Below are 18,807 nucleotides of genomic sequence, written 5' to 3'. Positions count from 1 at the left end.
TGGGGGCCTGGATTTCTGGGTCTGAAGGAGGAGGGGTTGGGGGCCTGGACTCCTGGGTCTGAAGGAGGAGGGGTTGGGGGCCTGGACTCCTGGGTCAAAGCTAAGGGGCCGGGGGCCTGGACTCCTGGGTCTGAAGGAGAAGGGGTTGGGGGCCTGGACTTCTGGGTCTGAAGGAGGAGGGGCTGGGGGCCTGGACTCCTGGGTCTGAAGGAGGAGGGGTTGGGGGCCTGGACTTCTGGGTCTGAAGGAGGAGGGGCTGGGGGCCTGGATTTCTGGGTCTGAAGGAGGAGGGGTTGGGGGCCTGGACTCCTGGGTCTGAAGGAGGAGGGGTTGGGGGCCTGGACTCCTGGGTCAAAGCTAAGGGGCCGGGGGCCTGGACTCCTGGGTCTGAAGGAGAAGGGGTTGGGGGCCTGGACTTCTGGGTCTGAAGGAGGAGGGGCTGGGGGCCTGGACTTCTGGGTCTGAAGGAGGAGGGGCTGGGGGCCTGGACTCCTGGGTCTGAGGGAGGAGGGGTTGGGGGCCTGGACTTCTGGGTCTGAAGGAGGAGGGGCTGGGGGCCTGGACTCCTGGGTCTGAAGGAGGAGGGGCTGGGGGCCTGGACTCCTGGGTCAAAGCTAAGGGGCCGGGCTGGATTCCCAGTCCACCAATGTGGACGGGTGATCCAGCTGAAGCATGGCCCATCCCACCCCTCACGTGCCCTGTTATCTCGCATCCTGGGCAGAGGGAGGAGAGGGCAGCAGTATATTTAGTCTCTGCCTTCGCCCTTTATCAGTGTCCTCAGTGAGGCTTGAGCTGCTCAGACGCGACGAAGTCCCAAGGGTCTTCAAGGTCACCCCGGACGCCCCCTCACTGACCCTCCAAGAGCCTGTTGCCCTTCTCTGCCTTTGCAACACTTGGCTAGAGTCTCAGCATGGCAGACGAGTGAGTGAAGCTGGTAACCCGGTCTCCTGGGTCCCTGGGAGGGGTGAGAGCTGGGAGGCTGGACCCCTGGCCTGAGAAGGGAGGTGGAGACAGGACTCCTGGGAGTCGGAATGGGTTAAGAGTTTGGGAATCACACTCCTGGGACCAGAGTCGGGAGAGCTGGTGGTCAGACCTCTTGGTCAGAGGGGCTTCTGGGGTCCCTTAGGAGAAGGACTGGACAGGACAGTAAAGAGGCCCAGCATTAACCCCCCTTTCCTGGTTTCTCTCCCTTCAGAAGCAGCGATGCGGTGAGAGCAGGCGTGGGCCGGACCCGCGGGCCGGGGGAGGGCGCTGCCGGGAGGGCTCTGGGGCGGGAGGCTGGAGCATACAGGGGAGCTGGGGGTCCTGGTGGTAATGCGGCTCCGTCCCCCCAACCCAGGCCGGGGACTCGTGCCCCGCGCCTGCTCCGATCCGCCGCCGCTCCTCCGCCAACTACCGCGCTTATGCCACCGAGCCGCATGCCAAGGTGAGGGCGGGGCCAGTGCGGCGGGCGGGGCAAGGGCGGGGTCCGGATTCAGACTCTGAGGTGGTTTACTCGTACCTTGGGAAATGGGGACGGGGCCAGGTCCTTAATAGAGGCGGGACTTCAGTCATTCACGGAGCCAAAAGGGATGAGGCGCTTTGGATGGGGGGCGGGGGGTTCTCAAGGGGCTGGGATCGGATTGTCAGAGCTGCCTATGGGCGGGGTTCCGTTGTCCAGGGGAACTACGATTGCTTAGGGAATATTGGGCCCAGATTGGTGGATGGGACTGAGGGGCGTAGCCTCACGTAGACCTAGGGCTGGAGTTGGAGGCGGGCCCAATCCTCGACCTGACTAGAGGTGGTGGGTTCTTAAGTCCCTCCCACCGCCCACCTTCGGATCCCCCTTCCTGATCCTCTCTCTATCTCACCCTGGCAGAAAAAGTCTAAGATCTCCGCCTCGAGAAAACTGCAGCTGAAGGTGCGGACGGGCCTGGAGAGGGCGCCTAGATGTCCTTGGGTGGCAGAGCTTGAAAATTGGGGCGGGGCTTTGGATTGTCATTGGGCGTGGCTTGAAGTGGTGCGTCTTGGGGGCGTGACTTTGAGGTGGGGAGCCCAGCCATAGGAGAGGCGGGGCCTTGGAATGATGGACCTTGAGGAGGCGTGTCTCTGGAAGACCAAGGACCCCGCCAGAGATTAGAGGGAGGGCCAGACAGAGGGGGCATCCCCTCTGCGACTTCGAACCCCTCACCCCGGTGGGCTGTGGTCCCGGCGTCCCCTCTGCAGACCCTGATGCTACAGATAGCGAAGCAGGAGCTGGAGCGGGAGGCGGAGGATCGGCGTGGAGAGAAGGGACGCGCTCTGAGCACGCGGTGCCAGCCTCTGGAGTTAGCCGGGCTGGGCTTCCAGGAGCTGCAGGTACCGGCCCTAATCACGGACTCCTGCCCAGCCCGGGTTCCGAGGTTCCTCGTGTCCGATCTTGCATCCTTGGGAGTTGGGTACAGTCACTATTGTCCCCCTTCTGCTCAGGACCTTGGGGTCCAATCTCCCAATCCTTACCCTCACAAGTTCAGAAATATGGCCTGCAGCTGCAAAAAATCCAGAGGTTGCTTTTTCCAGCCCTAATTCTGTCAGATTCTCAGGACTCCTTGCTCTAGAGTTCTGCTTTGTTCTCAGTTCCTCAGAATTCAGCTTCAGTCTACTCCTTCAGGACCAGATGTCCAGGTCCCCAGATATTCCTCCCTCAGACCCAAGAGTCCAGGTCCCCAGGCTCCCCCCAACTACACACACCACTTTCCTTCACCAGGACTTGTGCCGACAGCTTCATGCCCGTGTGGACAAGGTGGATGAGGAGAGATACGATGTGGAGGCAAAAGTTACCAAGAACATCACGGAGGTGGGAGGCACGGGGCAGTCTGGTTCCCTTCAGGGTGGGGTGCAATGCCTGGGGCTGTTGTCAGCCTGGTCCCTTGCAGCTGCTTGTGGTTAAGGAGACCCATGACAACTCTGTCAGTCTAGTAGGGAGGGGGCAGAAGGATGACTTCAGTATGGCCAGGCAAGGCTGTTTCAGGCAGAGGGAACAACACATGCAAAAGCCAGGATGTAGGACAGCAGAAAACATGTTTGTGAAAATACAAAGGTCTGACATTAAGTTCGTGAACTTGTTGCAATTATGTTGTTAATCTTTTTTGATATCAGATGGATTATTATGAATTTGTACCAACTGGACAAACAGTTAACCAAGTTTACTATGTGGAAGTGCTGAAAAGGGGGCATGAAAAAGTTAGTTAGGTGACCTGAACTTTTTGCCAACAATTCATGGCTCTTGCATCATGACAATGCACCAGCTCACACGGCACTGTCTGTGAGGGTTTTTTTGTTTTGTTTTGTTTTGTTTAATTTTATTGGGGAACTGTTTTTTCCAGGACCCATCAGCTCCAAGTCAAGTCTTTGTCCTTCAGTCTAGTTGTGGAGGGCGCAGCTCAGCCCCAAGTCCTGTCGCCATTTTCAAGAGCACATGTTTTAACCAACTGAGCCATCAGGCCACCCACCAGCAGCTCAGTGGCAGCTCAGCTCAAGTCGTCCTCAATCTAGTTGTTGAGGGCACAGCTCACTGGCCCATGTGGGAATCAAAATAGCAACCTTGTTGTTAAGAACATGTGCTCTAACCAACTGAGCTAACCAACTGCCTCTGTGAGGGAGTTTTTAGCCAGTAAACAAATAACTGTATTGGAACACCCTCCCTACTCACCTGATCTGGCCCCCAGTGACTTCTTTCTTTACCCGGAGATAAAGGAAATATTGAAAGGAAGACATTTTGATGACATTCAGGACATCAAGGGTAATACGACAACAGCTATGATGGCCATTCCAGAAAAAGTTCCAAAATGGCTTTGAAGGGTGGACTAGGCACTGGTGTCAGTGCATAGCTTCCCAAGGGAGTCCTTCAAAGGTGATCATAGTGATATTCAGCAATGAGATATGTAGCATTTTTTCCAGAATGAGTTCGCAAACTTAATTGTCAGGCCTCATATATGCTTGTTGCATCGAGTGTTGGTAAATGAACTCAGGCTTGGGTGGGGAACTGTGAGATGCAGGTATCAGGACAGGGATGTGTCAGTGATTTTCAGAGGGTTGAGGCTGGGGCAGATTGGGGAGGCCTTATAGTTCTAGGATGTGGAGCTTAGATTTTGTTCTGAAGGTGGTGGGAGCCTTAGCTGGGGAGACCCTGGATGAGGCCTTGAGAGGGATAAGAGGGAAGTGGAGGGAGGAAGAGTGGGGGGAGAGGGAAGTGGGAAGTGGAGGGAGGGCTCTCTACCTCCCCTTATGGACACCCACAGATCGCAGATCTGACCCAGAAGATCTTTGACCTTCGGGGCAAGTTCAAGAGGCCCACCCTACGGAGAGTGCGGATCTCTGCAGATGCCATGATGCAGGCCCTGCTGGGGACGAGGGCTAAGGAGTCCTTAGACCTGCGGGCCCACCTCAAGCAGGTGAAGAAGGAGGACACAGAGAAGGTGAGTGTGGCAGGGCCAGGAAAGGGGATGTGTAGAGGAGAGAATGCGGGGGCAACAATCCCAGGGCCTATCCTGAAGGCAGATGGCCCTTGGAGTTCTGAGGAGCAGTGTGTGGTAAGGGGTCCTCAACAGGAAGTATAGGTGGGCACAGGAAAAGCAAGGGGGAGACAGGAAGTAGCAAGGAATCAAGAAGTGCATGAGGGAGACCAGGAGAAGACAGGGAGTACGATAGGAAGAGAAGTGAGCAAGTAGGCAGGAAGTGCATGAGGGAGTCAGGAAGTGTATGGGGGAAACAGGAAGTACATGGGAAAGACAGGAAGTGGAAGGGTAAAATTGGATGGGATTGTTGAGGGGAAAAGAAATGTTCCAGAACAAGATCCTTGGGCAAGCATCCAGAACAGAGCGGCCCAGCAGGCTGCCGTGCAGGTGGAGGGTATTTGGGAGACTGTTGACCAGGAAGACACCCCAACCTCTGCCTCCATCCCCCCCAGGAAAACCGGGAAGTGGGAGACTGGCGCAAGAACATCGACGCACTGAGTGGAATGGAGGGACGCAAGAAAAAGTTTGAGGGCTGAGCCGGCCTTCCCATCACCCTGGCCTTAAAGGATGGCCCTGAGGAATAAAGCTTCTCTCTCAGCCGGGAGTGGCTGCATGTCTCCTACCTGGGGGTTTGGGGGTGGGAGAGAGAGGGGAACTGAGGACTAGGCTCTCCAGAAGGCATGCTGCATATCAGGAACAGAGCAGGGTCTCCATTACGGGGCATTCTCAGCTCCTGTGCTCCACGTGGAGGAAAAAGAGATGTGGAGACTGAGGTCCTGAGAGACACACAGAGACATTGAGTCAGAGACACAGGGAAAGAGACACACAGAGACCCAAAGGGAGAGGGAAAAATACAGATTCGTGGAAAGAAGTGCAAATAAAGGGAAAACAGAGACAGGTACACACAGCAAGACACAGAGATGATGGAGCCCTGAAAGAGACAGAAATAAGGACTCATGGAGGGAGAACTGCAGAGACACAAAAAGAGACCCAAGAAAGAGCTAGAAAGGCAGACATGGACACAGAGCAAAAGAGACAGACACGGGGTTACAGACACATATGCACAGAGAGATCTGGGGACACCGACACCAAGGGAGACAGATACGAAGGGACACCCACAAAAATGAGGAGACCAGAATGCGCAGAGGGAGAGATAATCAGTGTGAAGAACACAGACACAGACAAATGCAGAGCTAGAGAAAGAGACCCAAAGAGAAAGTCCGAGAAATGCATAGAAACAAAGAGATGGCTGACAATGAGAGACAGACAGTGAGCACAGGGACACCAACAGGCACAGAGGGGTGAGGAGTCCTGCTCTCCAGGGCTGGCTCCCGGAGAGGTCAAGGTCACGACTTGGCTGGGAAGGGGGGAGAGGGATACCAAAAAAGGTCAGTGTCAGATGGAGATGAGGGGAGTGAGTGAGGTCGAGAAGGCCTGACACCCCACCCACTCCCCTCCCCCAACACACACCTGCTTCCCTGCTTTAGCGCCTGTTGTCACCAGGGTGGAATCTTGGTGGCAGACAAAGGGGTGGGGGTGGGGAGGGGAGACAGAAAGATGGACAGAGACAGAGACACGCAGATGGAGTCACAGAGACAAAGGAAAGAAAGAGGGTATAATAGACTGGCGCCCAGACACAGAAAAGGAGATGAGAGCCTGGGAAAGAGAACCTGGGAAAGAAAACGTTCCTTTTACCCCCTTCGTCAATAAGCATTCTCCAAGGATAAGAAATGTGCTGAGCCCCAGGGACTTCAAAGCACTGAGTGCCGAGTGCTGTCTGGTGGGAAGCATGGGGGTGCCTTGACCCAGCCAGGCGTTCCGGGGAGGCGCTGACCGGATGGAGGAGGGGGTCTCAGAGCAGCCTGGAGGTGCCGGGATCCTGAACTTGGAGCCTGAGTGGGGGCAGGGCAGCCTCTGCACTGGCGCTAGTGTTTGGGGAAAGGAATTCTCTCCCCCTGCCTCTCCCTCGGGGCGGGGCTGCGCTCCGCTATAAACCCAGGGGTGCTTCCGCCGCCTCACCAGGCTTGGCCCGGCAGTTCACGCCTCTGCTGATCCAGCCTTAGGTAACGGCCCTGTGGTCTCCTGGGCAGGGGGGCGCTGTGAAGAAGAGGTATAGTGGTGGAGGGGCACAGATATGGAGGTCTGGATATTCCGGAGGCTGAGGCCTTAGTTGACTGAGGATGGAGGGGAAATTGTTAGGATTTGGGGGTTGCAGAATCTTGGGTGCTGGGATTTGGGTGTCCCAGAATATAACAGTTTAGGACCTCAGAGGTCTCACAGTCAGGGAATCTCGGAAATTGGGGGTATCTGGGCTTGGACTTAAACAGTATGGGTGTCAGGCCTGGGTGGGGTGTAGAATCTGGAGTTCTAGGAACTGAGGTCACAGGATCTGCGGTCCTATGATTGGTGGTTTTAGAACTTGTAGTGTCATAATTTGGGGTATCATGAATTGGGCCTCTGAGTTCAGGTATCCCTATTTGAGGGTCTCATGATCTTGAGGTTTCAGAATTTAGGTGGTGTCAAGACCTGGAATCTCAATTGGGGTTTCAGAATCTGGAGACTTGCCGGTGCATCATAAATTGGGGAGTCTCAGGATCTGTGGGTAGTGGGATTTTGGGGGAACTCAGCATGAGCACGTTGGGGCCTGGGGGTTGCCAGTGATTGGGAGAGGTCTAAGTATTATTTAGGGGTGAGGATGAGGTCTCTGGACCTCCCTGCTCCTGCTCCATCCCTGGCTGTGGGTGAAGGTGAAAGGAGACTTGTGGGAAGACAAACAGCCAAAGTGGAGGCTGTGGTATCTGGGGGCGGAAGAGGGGAACAAGAGTGACTAATTCTCCAATAAGCTCCCCTCCTCGAATCCCTTTTTAGAAGATGTCCTCTGTTTCACTGTCTATGACATCCCCCCCAAATAGCTCCTGGGGGTGGGGCACTATTGTCTTCAGGCCACTGTCCCTCCAAATACCTTCTCCTAATCCTGACTCAGATCAGGTTCCCAGGGACGTATCATAAGACAAAAGAGGACAGCTGGGGTCGGGGGTGGGGTGGAGCGGGTGAGCTGCAGCTTTGGGGCCATGCCAGGACCACACCTCCTGAAGCTGTGCTCCGAGGTTTAGGAGTCGGCCTCCAGCCCCTCCTCCCTCAGACCCAGGAGTCCAGACCCCCAGCCTCTCTTCCTTCAAGACCCCACCCCACTCCGCCCGTTCTCTGCGGTTCTTAGGTCGCGCCAGGATGTCGGACGCTGAGGAACAGGAATATGAGGAGTGAGTGATGCTGGTGGGAGGGCTGGGGGCCTGGAGAAACGGAAACACTCTCCCCCTTCCAACCGTCTAACTCTCCCCCTCCCTCTTTCCTTCGCAACCCGGTCCGTAGGGAGCAGCCGGAAGGTGAGTGGGGAGTGCGCTGGCCTGGGGCACTTGGGGACACCACGCGGATCACAGCCCATGGGAGGCGAGAGGATTTGTGGCACCCTTCCCGGAGAAGGCTTGTGCAGAGTGGCGGGTGTGCTCTCCCCGCCCCGAATCCCACCCTCCTGGGTTTTCCAGTTCAATCCGCAGAGCCAGTGGGAAAAGCTCACTGTGCTCATATATATGCAGCTGAGACTCGTATTCAGAGTGGTGCCCCGTCCGAGCTGAGACTGGAACTGGGTCTCGGCCCCGCCCCCCACCCCGCCCCCAGACCTCACTGGGCTCCTAAAGCCCTCTCTTCTCCGCCTCTACCCCTTCCAGAAGAGGAGGCTGCTGAGGAGGAGGAGGAAGGTGAGGCCCTGGACTCCGTAGGTCTGGAGCTGGACGCGAGGGTCGGGCCGGGGGCGAGGTGGGGACGCTTGTCCAGGGGTGGAGGCTGGGGTGGGGTTAGGGGGGCTCCCGATGGCTTGGCTTCAGTTCCTTTAACAGCCTCTTCCCTCTCTCCTCTCTCTCCCTTCCCGCATCTGGGTGTGGCCGCTCTCCCCCACCCCCCCCTGCTCCCCAAATCCTCGCTTTTCCGCTGCCCCCTCCCCAGCCCCCGAGGAGCCGGAGCCGGTGGCAGAGCGAGGTAACCACGGCTGCTTCGCTTCCCGAGAACACTTTCGGGGGCCCGGGGAACTCCCGATATCTTCGGGACCCTGACCTCAACGAAGACTCCCTCCCGTCCCCAAAACATGCTCCAGGTCCGGTCCTTTAAGCCTCGGAGAGCCCGCGCGCTCTCTGGTGGATACGAAGGGAAATCGCCTCTCTGCGGCTTTAACCTTTTCCCTTCCTTCTTAAAGGGACCGACACCCAAGCCTTCTTCTCCAGCCTGGAGGAATACTTAAAGAAGGGTTGGATGTTTGCGGAGAGGCACCCCGCCCCCATCTTTGCTCCCGACCCTGTCTGTTGTTTTTCTCCTCCATATACATTCAAATATTAGGACCTGGATTGTAGAAAGGGCTGGCACTGGGAGTCTGGATTCCTGTGTCCCCAAGGAGGAGGGGCTGGGGATACAACTCCTGGGTCGCCGAATGAAAAGAGGGCTTGGGGTCCTCCTGCACTGCTAGGTTTTGATAGAGGATAGCAGGACCTCTGGGTATGTAGGAGGAGGAAGGTCTGGGGTTTGGACCCCTGGGTTCCCAGAAAAGTGGAGGGGCGGGTGTCCCCACACCAGTTCTGAATGTATATCTGATGCGTGTGACCCTCTTCCTCTTTTATGGCCACCCTGATTTCCCTTCTCCCGTTTTCTTCCCCCATTCCCCCATAGCGGCAGGAGGAGGGAACCTAGGCTCCTGGGGACCCAGCAGAGGCTGGGAGTGTTCCCTCCTCTGGGTGTGTCAGGCCCACCCTCATTAACTAATTGTTTCTTTGTATCTCCCCCACCAGAAGAGGAGCGCCCCAAACCAAGGTGAGATCCTAAAGGGTTGGGGGGAGGGGTCCCAATCATGTCTTCCTAATTATGTCCCTCGACTCCAGAGATAGGGTGTGAGGAAGGCAGAGGAGAGTGGGGATATTCAAACAGAGGAAAGGACAATCAGTGATTCCTTCTTTCAGCAAACGTGTCTGGAGAACTTCCCATTGTGTTCCCAGGGTCTTCCCATCAGCCCCTGACTGCTGTGTTGGTGAAAAAGACCCACATACAGCGATTGTAGCCAGGATACCAGAGTAACACAGACCAGAGCCTTACGTTTGCCTTCGAGGAAGGTTTCCCAAGGGAGGTGAAGCCTATCTAGCTGAAGGAGGTAGAAGGGAAATTGCAAACAAGAGAGTGGTGTGGTACATGCAAGGTCCTGTGGCTGGATCTAGGCCAATTTTTCAAGGAGCAGACGCAGACACAGGTCATTCTGTTGAGGAGGACCCTAAACTAGGGGAGGCCGTGGGACCTCACAGAGAGGAGCTGGTCCTGGAGGAGGCGACCTTAGGGCCAAAACTTGGACATGCAAGGAAGCAGCAATATGAGCGTGAGAAAAAAGTTAAAAGCAGAACTTCTCTGAGCCTGTGTGGGCAGTGTGCGAATTTCAGTGTAGAATGCAAGAAGGAGGGGGCCATGAAGGCCAGGGCACTGGGAGGCCATGGAGGGCTTTGAGCAGAGGAGGCATAGGGTCAGATCTGGGTGAGAGAGCACAGATGTGCTGCAGGGTCAGGGAAGGCTTGTTGGAGGAGGAAAGCCCTTTAGAGGGTTGGAGTATATTGGGCAGGGCATTGCAGACAGAGAGAACAGCATGTACAAAGGCCCTGGGGCAGGAGGACACAGAACATGGCTAGGGAACTGTGAAATGTGTGAGGAAGGGGAGGAGATGCTGGAAAAGTTGGCTGGGGCTTAGGAGAGAGTCTGGGATTCAGATAGAAATGGCAAATCTTCAGTAACTGATGATAATCGAAGTTAAAGTAATGGGGGTGAATGACATTGATCACGAGTGTGTACTCTGAAGGAATTAAAGGGCAAAACTCTTTAAAGGGGGACAAGGAGACAGAGATGGGACATGAGAGACGTAGGAGGCAATTCAGAAACCAAAGAGAGAGGGCTGACCCTACCCAATGCAAATATAATGCTAGCCATGTAATGCTAGCATGGAATGGTACATTTTTTACTAGCTGCATGTTAAAAAGTAAAACAAAATATGTAGAATTAATCTTATATTTTATTCAACCTGTGATGTCCCAAATTTAATCATTTCAACAGGTAATTATCCTAAAACGTGAGATATTTTAGATTATTTTGTTTGTACCAAGTCTTCGAATTTAGGTGTGTTTCACTGATAGCCTCTCTCGATTGGGACCAGCTACGTCCCAGGTGCTCAGAACCACGCGTGGCTGGTGGCCACCATGCTAGACAACATAGCCGGGAGCGTTAGGGAGGTCACACTGCTCAGTCTTTCTCCTCTTCTGTCCACTCAGCCGTCCTGTACCTCCATTGATCCCCCCAAAGATCCCGGAAGGGGAACGTGTGGACTTCGATGTAAGTGACAGATATCCCGCCCCCAGGTACAGCTGCTACCCCTTAGCGTGCCTTCGTGCAAACTAGGAAAAGGGGTCCCATTCTGACTCCTCTTGGAATTTCGTCCTGACAGCTAAGTACTGTCAGAACACGGTGCTTTGCTGCCATCTGCTGGAAATTTAGTAAACTGTCAAACCTATCATTTCCTGCTGGGAAGGGCCCGCTCCTGGGAGTGACTGGGCTCCCACCCTCTGTCCTGCAGGACATCCACCGGAAGCGCATGGAAAAAGATCTGCTGGAGCTGCAGACGCTCATTGACGTGCACTTTGAGCAGCGCAAGAAAGAGGAAGAGGAGCTCATTGCGCTGAAAGACCGCATTGTGAGTGGAGGGAGGTGGGGCTCCCCAAATCCTTCCCTCAGTCCATGCCATCCTTTGGGTATTGGGTGATAACAAATTCCCGTCCAGTACGGACCCGAAGCTGAAACTGTGAGGAATGTACCCAAGTGTGGCCACTCTCAAACTTGTATATCTCCGCTCTTGACTTCCTCTGGGGAGGGGTGACAGGTGGGTGGTGGTCCCTGCACCCCCTCATTCGTCTCCCTCCCCCAGGAGCGGCGCAGGGCGGAGAGAGCTGAACAACAGCGCTTCAGAACCGAGAAGGAGCGGGAGCGACAGGCCAAGCTGGCGGTGGGTGCCTCCTTCCCCTGGGAGCCTGAATGTGACTGCTTCAGCGAATGCTTCATTTTCCATTCATGATACTCTCTGTGATCCCAAGAAAGTTCTCATGTTTTATTATTCAAGGATCTTTCTGTTGGAAGGGACAGAAAGCCCAACCCAAACTGGATTCAGCAGACAGAAAATTTTATTGGCTCATACAGCTCAAAAGTCTAGGGCATGACTTGCTTCAGGCATGGCTGGATCAGGGACTCAATATCACAAAAACTTAGCTTTTCTCTTCCTACTCCTCATCCCATTTTCTGTGGACATTGGGGTGACCGAGTCATCCGGATTAGTGTGGGACTATCCCGGTCCGAGCCCCAACAATCCTACATCCTGTCTGTCTAGGCAAACTGGAATTGCAGGTGGGTCCAGTGTCCTTACAAGAAGGAGGCAGGAGGGTCAGTCAGGTATTTGAAGATGGAAAAAGGGCTCCCTTGCCAAGGGGTGCCAGTGGCCCCTAGAAGCTAGAGAAGGCAGGAGACGAGCCTCCAGAAGGAACCAGCCCTCCTCACATCTGGGTTTTAACCCAGCGAGACCCGTGTCAGACTTCTGATCTACACAATTGTAAGATAATAAGTTTGTGTTCTTTTAAGCCACTGAGTTTGCAAATTACTAACTCAGGTGGGGAATACTGGACATGAAAAAACCATTAAGTCCACCTCACTGGCCCTTCCAGTGGGAAGGAGTTTGGTCTGGGCAAGCCACTCTTTGTCGAACATGCATTGCACACATTCTGGTTGTGGTAACGCCTTCACTAGACATTCTAGAACCCTTTCCTCAGGCTCAGGGCCATCAGCCTCTTTAGTGCCCTAGGCCCCCCTCTACCATCACGAGTTATCCTCCTTGACCCTCTAAAGACAGTCATTCTCATCTTATAGGACTAAGGGAGACTAAGACCCAGAGAGGGTGAGTATCTGCATTGAGATCACACAGCCAAGTTCCCCATCGGCCATTTCAGGCACAACCCACCCCCATTTTAATTTTTGTTGGGGGGACACTAAGGCCCAGAGTGGGTCTGAGCCCCACTCCCACCATCTCGGGCGCCTCCCCCTCAGTGAGGGTTTAACCCCTTTCCTCCCACAGGAGGAGAAGATGCGGAAGGAAGAGGAAGAGGCCAAGAAGCGGGCTGAGGATGATGCCAAAAAGAAGAAGGTTCTCTCCAACATGGGGGCCCATTTTGGGGGTTACCTGGTCAAGGTGAGTTCAGCCTGCTGGGACCCAAGGTCTAGGTTCCCAGGGAGGAGGCAACTAAAGGCTCAGACTTCTGGTTCCTGAGGGAGGAGGGCCTGGACTCCTGCATCTGACGGAGGTGGGGCTGGGGGCTGGACCCCTGGGTCTAAGGGAGGAGGGGCTGGGGTCTTAGATGCCTGGGGTCCTGGGGGAGATGGTGGCCAGGAGCGCAGACCCCTCATGTGGGGAGCCACCTGGGGGACCCTTCCCCCAGGTCAAGATGTCCCCTTTCCAACCCTCAGGCAGAACAAAAGCGGGGTAAGCGCCAGACGGGCCGGGAGATGAAGCTGCGTATCTTGTCTGAACGTAAAAAGCCTCTGAACATTGACCACCTGGGAGAGGACCAGCTCCGGTAGGTGGGGAGGGGCCTGGGTACGACACAAGGAGATAAGGGGACCCTCACCCAGATCCGGGTGGGCACAGCCCTGGTGCAAGTGTCTCTCCCTCTCTGGGCTGCTGTAGCCTCCTCTGGGAAACGTGTCACTGATAGCACCCACTTTCTGTGGGTGGGAAGCCAGACAACACAGCTCACCAAAATTTAAGAGATGATGTTGACTTAATGGTGTTTTACTTCTCTGGGCCTCGCTTTCCTCATTGGTAAAAATGAGGATATGACAAGAAAGTCTACCTCACAGAGCTGTGACCGGCCAGTGACATCATCATCATCATAGCAGCAGTAGCCCCCTCTGGAGCACTTGGAACCCTTTGAGGTAGATACTATTATTGTCCTCGTGTTAAAGATGAGGAACCTGAGGCATAGAGAAGTTAAGTAACCTCTCCAGGGTTGCACAACTTGCAGTGGAAGAGCTGGGATTGGAACCCGGGCAGTCTGGTGTAGTCACCTGTGCTCTTCATGACTGTGTTATAAAACGGTGTGATGGTAAGTGTTTAATAGCCGGATCTCCAGGGGCAAAAAGTCCAGATTTTGGCATTTACCCATTTCCATGGTGTAAATACTCCCACTACGCTAATTTCAAGCTACCAGTGGGAGGACCCTGCGCAGTAAAGATGGGCGGGGTGGGTTCTTCGAAGGCGCGTGCGCAGTTCCAACCTACCGCCGGCTCTGTGCCCTCCATCCCGCGTGATCATAGGGTCTGGCATAAAATAATGTTCAATTTTCCTTTTTCTTCTTGTCCCCCACCATACATCCACTCACAATTTGGGTCCACTTGTATCTTTTGAGGCACTCCAGTTACCTAAATTTTATTTATTACAAAGAGATCCTATGAAAGTCTGTAACATTTTAAAATAAAATACACCAGGGAGGAAGCTAATTGGTCCTCCAGTTGGAAGCCATTAGCTTTTGAAAGCCATTAGCTGGCAAAATAAAACAAAGAATGCTAACAATAATAAAATAGTAACAACTTGCTGTATTGAGTGTTTACTATGTGCCAGGCACTTTACGCCCATTATCTCATCCTACAACTCAATGCAATAGGTTTTTATCAGTTGAGAATAAGTTTGGCATCTAGTAACTGAGATCTGACTATAGCAGCCTAAAATACAGAGCTTTATTTTTTTTTTCACATAGAAAATGTCTGCAGTCCATGGCTGGTATGGCAACTCTACAAAATTATTAGAGACCCAGACTCCTATTTTTCTGCTCTACCACTTTTAGCCTAATATTTCTATCCTCAAAATCACCTCATGGTCCAAGATAGCTGCTGGAGCTCCAGACATCACATCTAAGCAGCAGAAAGAAGTTGCAAGGGAAGAGCCACAAAGGCTTTCCTGAAAGGCCCACCCAGTGACCCACTTTCATCCTGTTGGACACCCCTACCTGCAAGGGAGATTGGGGAGAGTAGCTTGTTGACTGGGCCTATTACAAAAAGTTCTGTTTCTAAGGAGGAAAGAGAGAAGAGATGTTGGGTGGGCAACCAGCCATCTCTTTCACAGTTTCATTTCTACATTTTTTTGGAGAGAGAAACAGGATTCTGGGTGAAGTCACTCAGCCATAGTCACCAAGAAAAGAATGACAGAGCTGAGATTTGAACCTGGTCTTTGTAACTCTGGAACCTGGGTCCCTAACCATGACCTCATTCTCCCTTAGGGAGATATAAATCTCTATTCTGGAAAGGGAAAAAGTGGACAGAGATTTAAAAACCCTTTGCTTCAATTCACAATGAATATTTTGGCCTCAAAATGGCACCAATAACACCAAACTCAGAGATGCGCTGTGTGGCTTTGGACAGTTCCCTCAACCTCTCTGAGCCTAGGGTGTGGCCTGGCCTGCCTCCGTGACAGACCATTTGCCCTGCCAGGGACAAGGCCCAGGAACTGTCGGACTGGATCCACCAGCTGGAGTCTGAGAAGTTTGACCTGATGGCGAAGCTGAAGCAGCAGAAATATGAGGTGACACCCATCTCTGCTGGGGCCCAGGCTGGCCAAGGATGGGGCGGGCAAGGGTGGGCAGGCCTGTCCCTGGCTATCCCAGCACCTCCCTCTTGCCTCCCTCCGCAGATTAATGTGCTGTACAACCGTATCAGCCACGCCCAGAAGTTGTAAGTGCCCCTCTGACTTGGGGTTTCTCCTTCTTTCTCGGTGCCCCTCACTCTGAGTTTAGCCCCTTACTCCCTCTTAGTGTCTGTCCCTTTCTCTTTGTCCCTCACTCTCTTCCATTTTCTCTCTGCTCTCCCGTCTCTCTTCTGACATCTCCATTCCTGTTTCCATGTCCTTCTGAATCATTGGTTCTCAAGGAATGGAGACAACCTCCCCGCGCCAACACTCTCCCTCCTCCCCTGGATATCGGGCAATATCTGGAACATTTTTGGTTGTCACAACTGTACAGGGGGAGGCCAGGGACACTGCTCAACACCCTGCAGTACACAGGACAGCGCCCCACAGCAAAGAGTGATCCAGCCCCAGATGTCGGGAGTGCCAGCCCCCTCGTCATTCATGTCATCAGCTCCCACCTGACACAACTCCCAATAGACACCAACGCACACATGTCAATGGGAATTGCCCTTTGACCATGCACCCACCACCCCAGTCATCACCTGAATGAGAATGCATTTGCCCCCCGCTTCCTCTGGGCAGGGAGGACAGGCCTTTTGAGGGGCCCATCTCAGAGGTCTGGAAAGCTCTCCTTCCTGACACCCTTCCTTCTCCCACAGCCGGAAGGGGGCAGGGAAGGGTCGCGTTGGAGGCCGCTGGAAGTGAAGACCTGGGGCGGCGGCCCACCCTGAGGCACCTGGGAGCCCATGGAGTGTTGTCCCATCTGTATCTTGAAATAAATGCTCCTTCTGCAGACACCTGCTGAGTCCTTTGATTATTATTATTAACATGCAGCCAGCCTCTCATGGTTAATTGACTTCCCACCAACTCGCTGTTGCTTGGAGAATCAACAAGCATTACAATGATATGCCAAGTTGAACCCTCACACACAGCTGGAGGGAGTGTAAAGTGGAGCAGCTGCTCTGGAAAACGGTTTGGCAGTTCCTCAAAATGTCAAGCACAGAGTTACCTTATGGCCCAGCAGTTCCAGTCATAGGTGTTTACTCAAAAGAACTGAAAATGCAGGTCTACATGGGAACTTGTACACAAGTGTGGCAGCAGCGTTATTCACGGCAGCCAAAAGATGGAAACAACCCAGGTGTCCATCACTGGTGAATGGATAAAGTGGAATATTACTCAGCCACAAGCAGGAAGGAAGCACTGAAACTCGGTACAACATGGATGGACCTTACACAACATGAGGCTCAGTGAAAGAAGCCAAACACAAAAGGCCACAAATTGTATGATTCCATGTATATGAAATTTCCAGAAGGCAAATCCATAGAGACAAAAAGTTAGATTAGTGGTTTCCAGTGGCTGGGGAGAGGAAGGGATGGGGGTGGGGGTGAAGGCTAATAAGAATGGCGTCTTGTTTTGGGCTGGTGAAAATATTCTGGAATTAAATAGTAGTGATGGTTGTACAACACTGAATACACTAAAAATCATTCAATTACACTCTTGGAAACGGCAAATTTTCGATATATGAAGTACATCTGAATTTAGAAATGCAAAGCTAAACAAAAAATTTTGCAAAGTTGCTCAGGGGAGGATCAGCTCAGTGACAAATTAATGTCTGTCACTTGCCACTCTGCCTTTGTGACTTTCAGCATGGGACCTATATTAATGAGCGTGTAGGTCTGGCTACTGGGCCCCAAATCCCAAATAACCTCAGCTGAAACAAGTTAGTTGGTTTCTCTCACACATGATTGTCTGAATTGAGATGGGGTCTGTTTTGTGAAGTACGGGTGTGGCCTCCTTCAGCTGTGAAGGTTCCATCCTACGGTGTTGCCTTTGTCCAAGGGGCGAGTGTTATGGGCTGAAGGCTTGTGTCCCCTTCAAATCCATATGTGGAAGCCTGAACACCCAATTTGATGGTGTTCAGAGGTGGGGCCTTTGGGAGGTGGTTAGGTTAGAGGTAGCCATGAGGGTCGGCCCCCATGATGGGATTAGTGTCCTCACAAGAAGAGGAAGAGACCAGAGCTCACTCTGTCCACCATGAGGACACAGTGAGAAGGTGACCCTCTGCAAGCTGGGAGGAGGGTTGCAGAATCGGACCGTGCTGGCCTCCTGATCTTGGACTTCAGCCTCCAGAACTGTGAGCAACAGTTGTCTAAGCCACTCAGTCGATGTTTATGGTATTTTTGTCATAGCAACCTGCATTGACTAAGACAATGACAGTGCTCCACCGGCCTCCACAAGCTGCTCAGCCATGAGATGTGTTTCACAGTATACTTCTCCCTTAAATGTAGAAAACGTTTTTTGTGTAAATACGTCTTGCAAGGACAGTTTTAAAATAACAAATCAGTACTGACTTATAATGTGCCTAACCCTGTTTTCACGCAGGGCAGGAGAGTAAGCTGCATACTTTGTGAAGTTCTCAGTTCATCCCTTTATCTGAACCATCTTTATGATGGAGCCTAGTGTCTGGTTTTCTGCCTGATGCAGGGGAAGAGGGAGCATCTTTTTATCTTTCTGAGATTATTTTCACCAGCAGTGAGGAGAGTCCACAGTTCCAAGGTCAAGCATCGAAATTCCAGTGTGAGCACTGAGAGAAAACAGGCCTCAGAAGTGTAAAAACCTTCACCACGGAAAAGAAAACGGCAGAAGAAAAGCATTTGGATGAGTGGAGTATGCAAATGCCTATACACAGCCAACAACTTCTACCTATCAGATAATTTATGTCCGCCATCTCAACAACTCCAGGAGGCAGAGATAAAGAGACTAGCCCCAGATCCCAGAGCTAGGGAGTGGACAGAGACAAGATTCAAACCCTGACTGCCTAAACCAGAGCTGGAATTCTTAACCACTGTAGTAGACTAGAATTTTCAATATAAAAGTTAAAGTCAATGTAAAGATTGCTAATAGAGCTTATGGTGGGAGCACGTCCCACAGTTCGTTGTATATGGGTTGAGCAGGTACCTCAAGTCGTGTCTCACAAATAAACAATTACCGTCACAAAAATACAAATGTATTTACACCAGAGCTTACAGACATCATAAACACAAGCACTCAGAAACAGCACACACCCAGCCATAGACACAATCTCCAATGCACACAATTATAACGTGTCGAGGTTACACACAGGCACAGAAATACATAACACGGATGATTTACCGCTTTTAAGCGGTAATCTCCTAAAGGAGATTGCTGTGCACGGGTGTGAAAATGTGGGGTTCAGGATTACTCATCCCAAGAGACACCGGGATTGCTAACCCATTTGTATCTATGGCTGGCGTTTCCCAAGCCTCATGGGATTTATAGTTTATTTCTTTGCACAGGTCCAAGGACTTCAGAGTGGGTAAAGTCTGTTGCCCCTGTCCAGATTTCGGCGCCTTTGTGCAATTTGTATAGTCTTTGTTCCGCTTTCAAAGTGCCCGCATTTTTCCCAATTTGGATTTGGGTGCAGAATACTTAAGGTGTTTTTTCGTGCTTTCTAGTGCTATGTATGAAACAATTCGCTTTCTAAATCTATTCAAACGCCTGTCTCTCTGTCTCTGTCTCTGT

At 52.7% G+C, this 18,807-nt stretch overlaps 2 protein-coding genes across 7 annotated transcripts; both read left to right on the top strand.

Annotated features, from left to right (window-relative positions):
- The first annotated feature begins 756 nt into the window (after window positions 1-756).
- Window positions 757-5,074, top strand: TNNI3 (troponin I3, cardiac type). Of its 2 annotated transcripts, XM_033128309.1 has the most exons (8): window positions 757-921; window positions 1,196-1,208; window positions 1,340-1,426; window positions 1,859-1,900; window positions 2,206-2,337; window positions 2,726-2,815; window positions 4,260-4,436; window positions 4,928-5,074. In XM_033128309.1, the coding sequence occupies exons 1-8, from the start codon at window positions 911-913 to the stop codon at window positions 5,009-5,011; spliced, it is 636 nt and encodes a 211-aa protein (XP_032984200.1). In that variant the 5' UTR covers window positions 757-910; the 3' UTR covers window positions 5,012-5,074. The 2 variants fall into 2 exon arrangements, with proteins under 2 accessions (XP_032984200.1, XP_032984201.1); XM_033128310.1 differs by lacking the exon at window positions 1,340-1,426 and having other exon boundaries at window positions 4,928-5,058.
- Window positions 5,075-6,448: 1,374 nt separating this feature from the next.
- TNNT1 (troponin T1, slow skeletal type) lies at window positions 6,449-16,061 on the top strand. 5 transcript variants are annotated; one of them, XM_033126993.1, is made up of 14 exons: window positions 6,449-6,538; window positions 7,693-7,735; window positions 7,845-7,858; window positions 8,201-8,230; window positions 8,475-8,507; window positions 9,308-9,329; window positions 10,820-10,880; window positions 11,122-11,238; window positions 11,470-11,547; window positions 12,664-12,777; window positions 13,053-13,162; window positions 15,072-15,162; window positions 15,271-15,311; window positions 15,924-16,061. In XM_033126993.1, exons 2-14 carry the CDS (start codon window positions 7,704-7,706, stop codon window positions 15,967-15,969), a joined length of 789 nt encoding a protein of 262 aa, XP_032982884.1. In that variant the 5' UTR covers window positions 6,449-6,538; window positions 7,693-7,703; the 3' UTR covers window positions 15,970-16,061. The 5 variants fall into 5 exon arrangements, with proteins under 5 accessions (XP_032982884.1, XP_032982887.1, XP_032982888.1 ...); XM_033126996.1 differs by lacking the exon at window positions 8,475-8,507; XM_033126995.1 differs by lacking the exon at window positions 8,201-8,230 and having other exon boundaries at window positions 6,487-6,538.
- The last annotated feature ends 2,746 nt before the right edge of the window (window positions 16,062-18,807 follow it).

This window comes from Rhinolophus ferrumequinum, chromosome 15 (assembly GCF_004115265.2).
Source record: "Rhinolophus ferrumequinum isolate MPI-CBG mRhiFer1 chromosome 15, mRhiFer1_v1.p, whole genome shotgun sequence".
Classification (NCBI taxonomy): Eukaryota; Metazoa; Chordata; class Mammalia; order Chiroptera; family Rhinolophidae; genus Rhinolophus; species Rhinolophus ferrumequinum.
This window is presented reverse-complemented; position numbering and strand designations above follow the sequence as displayed.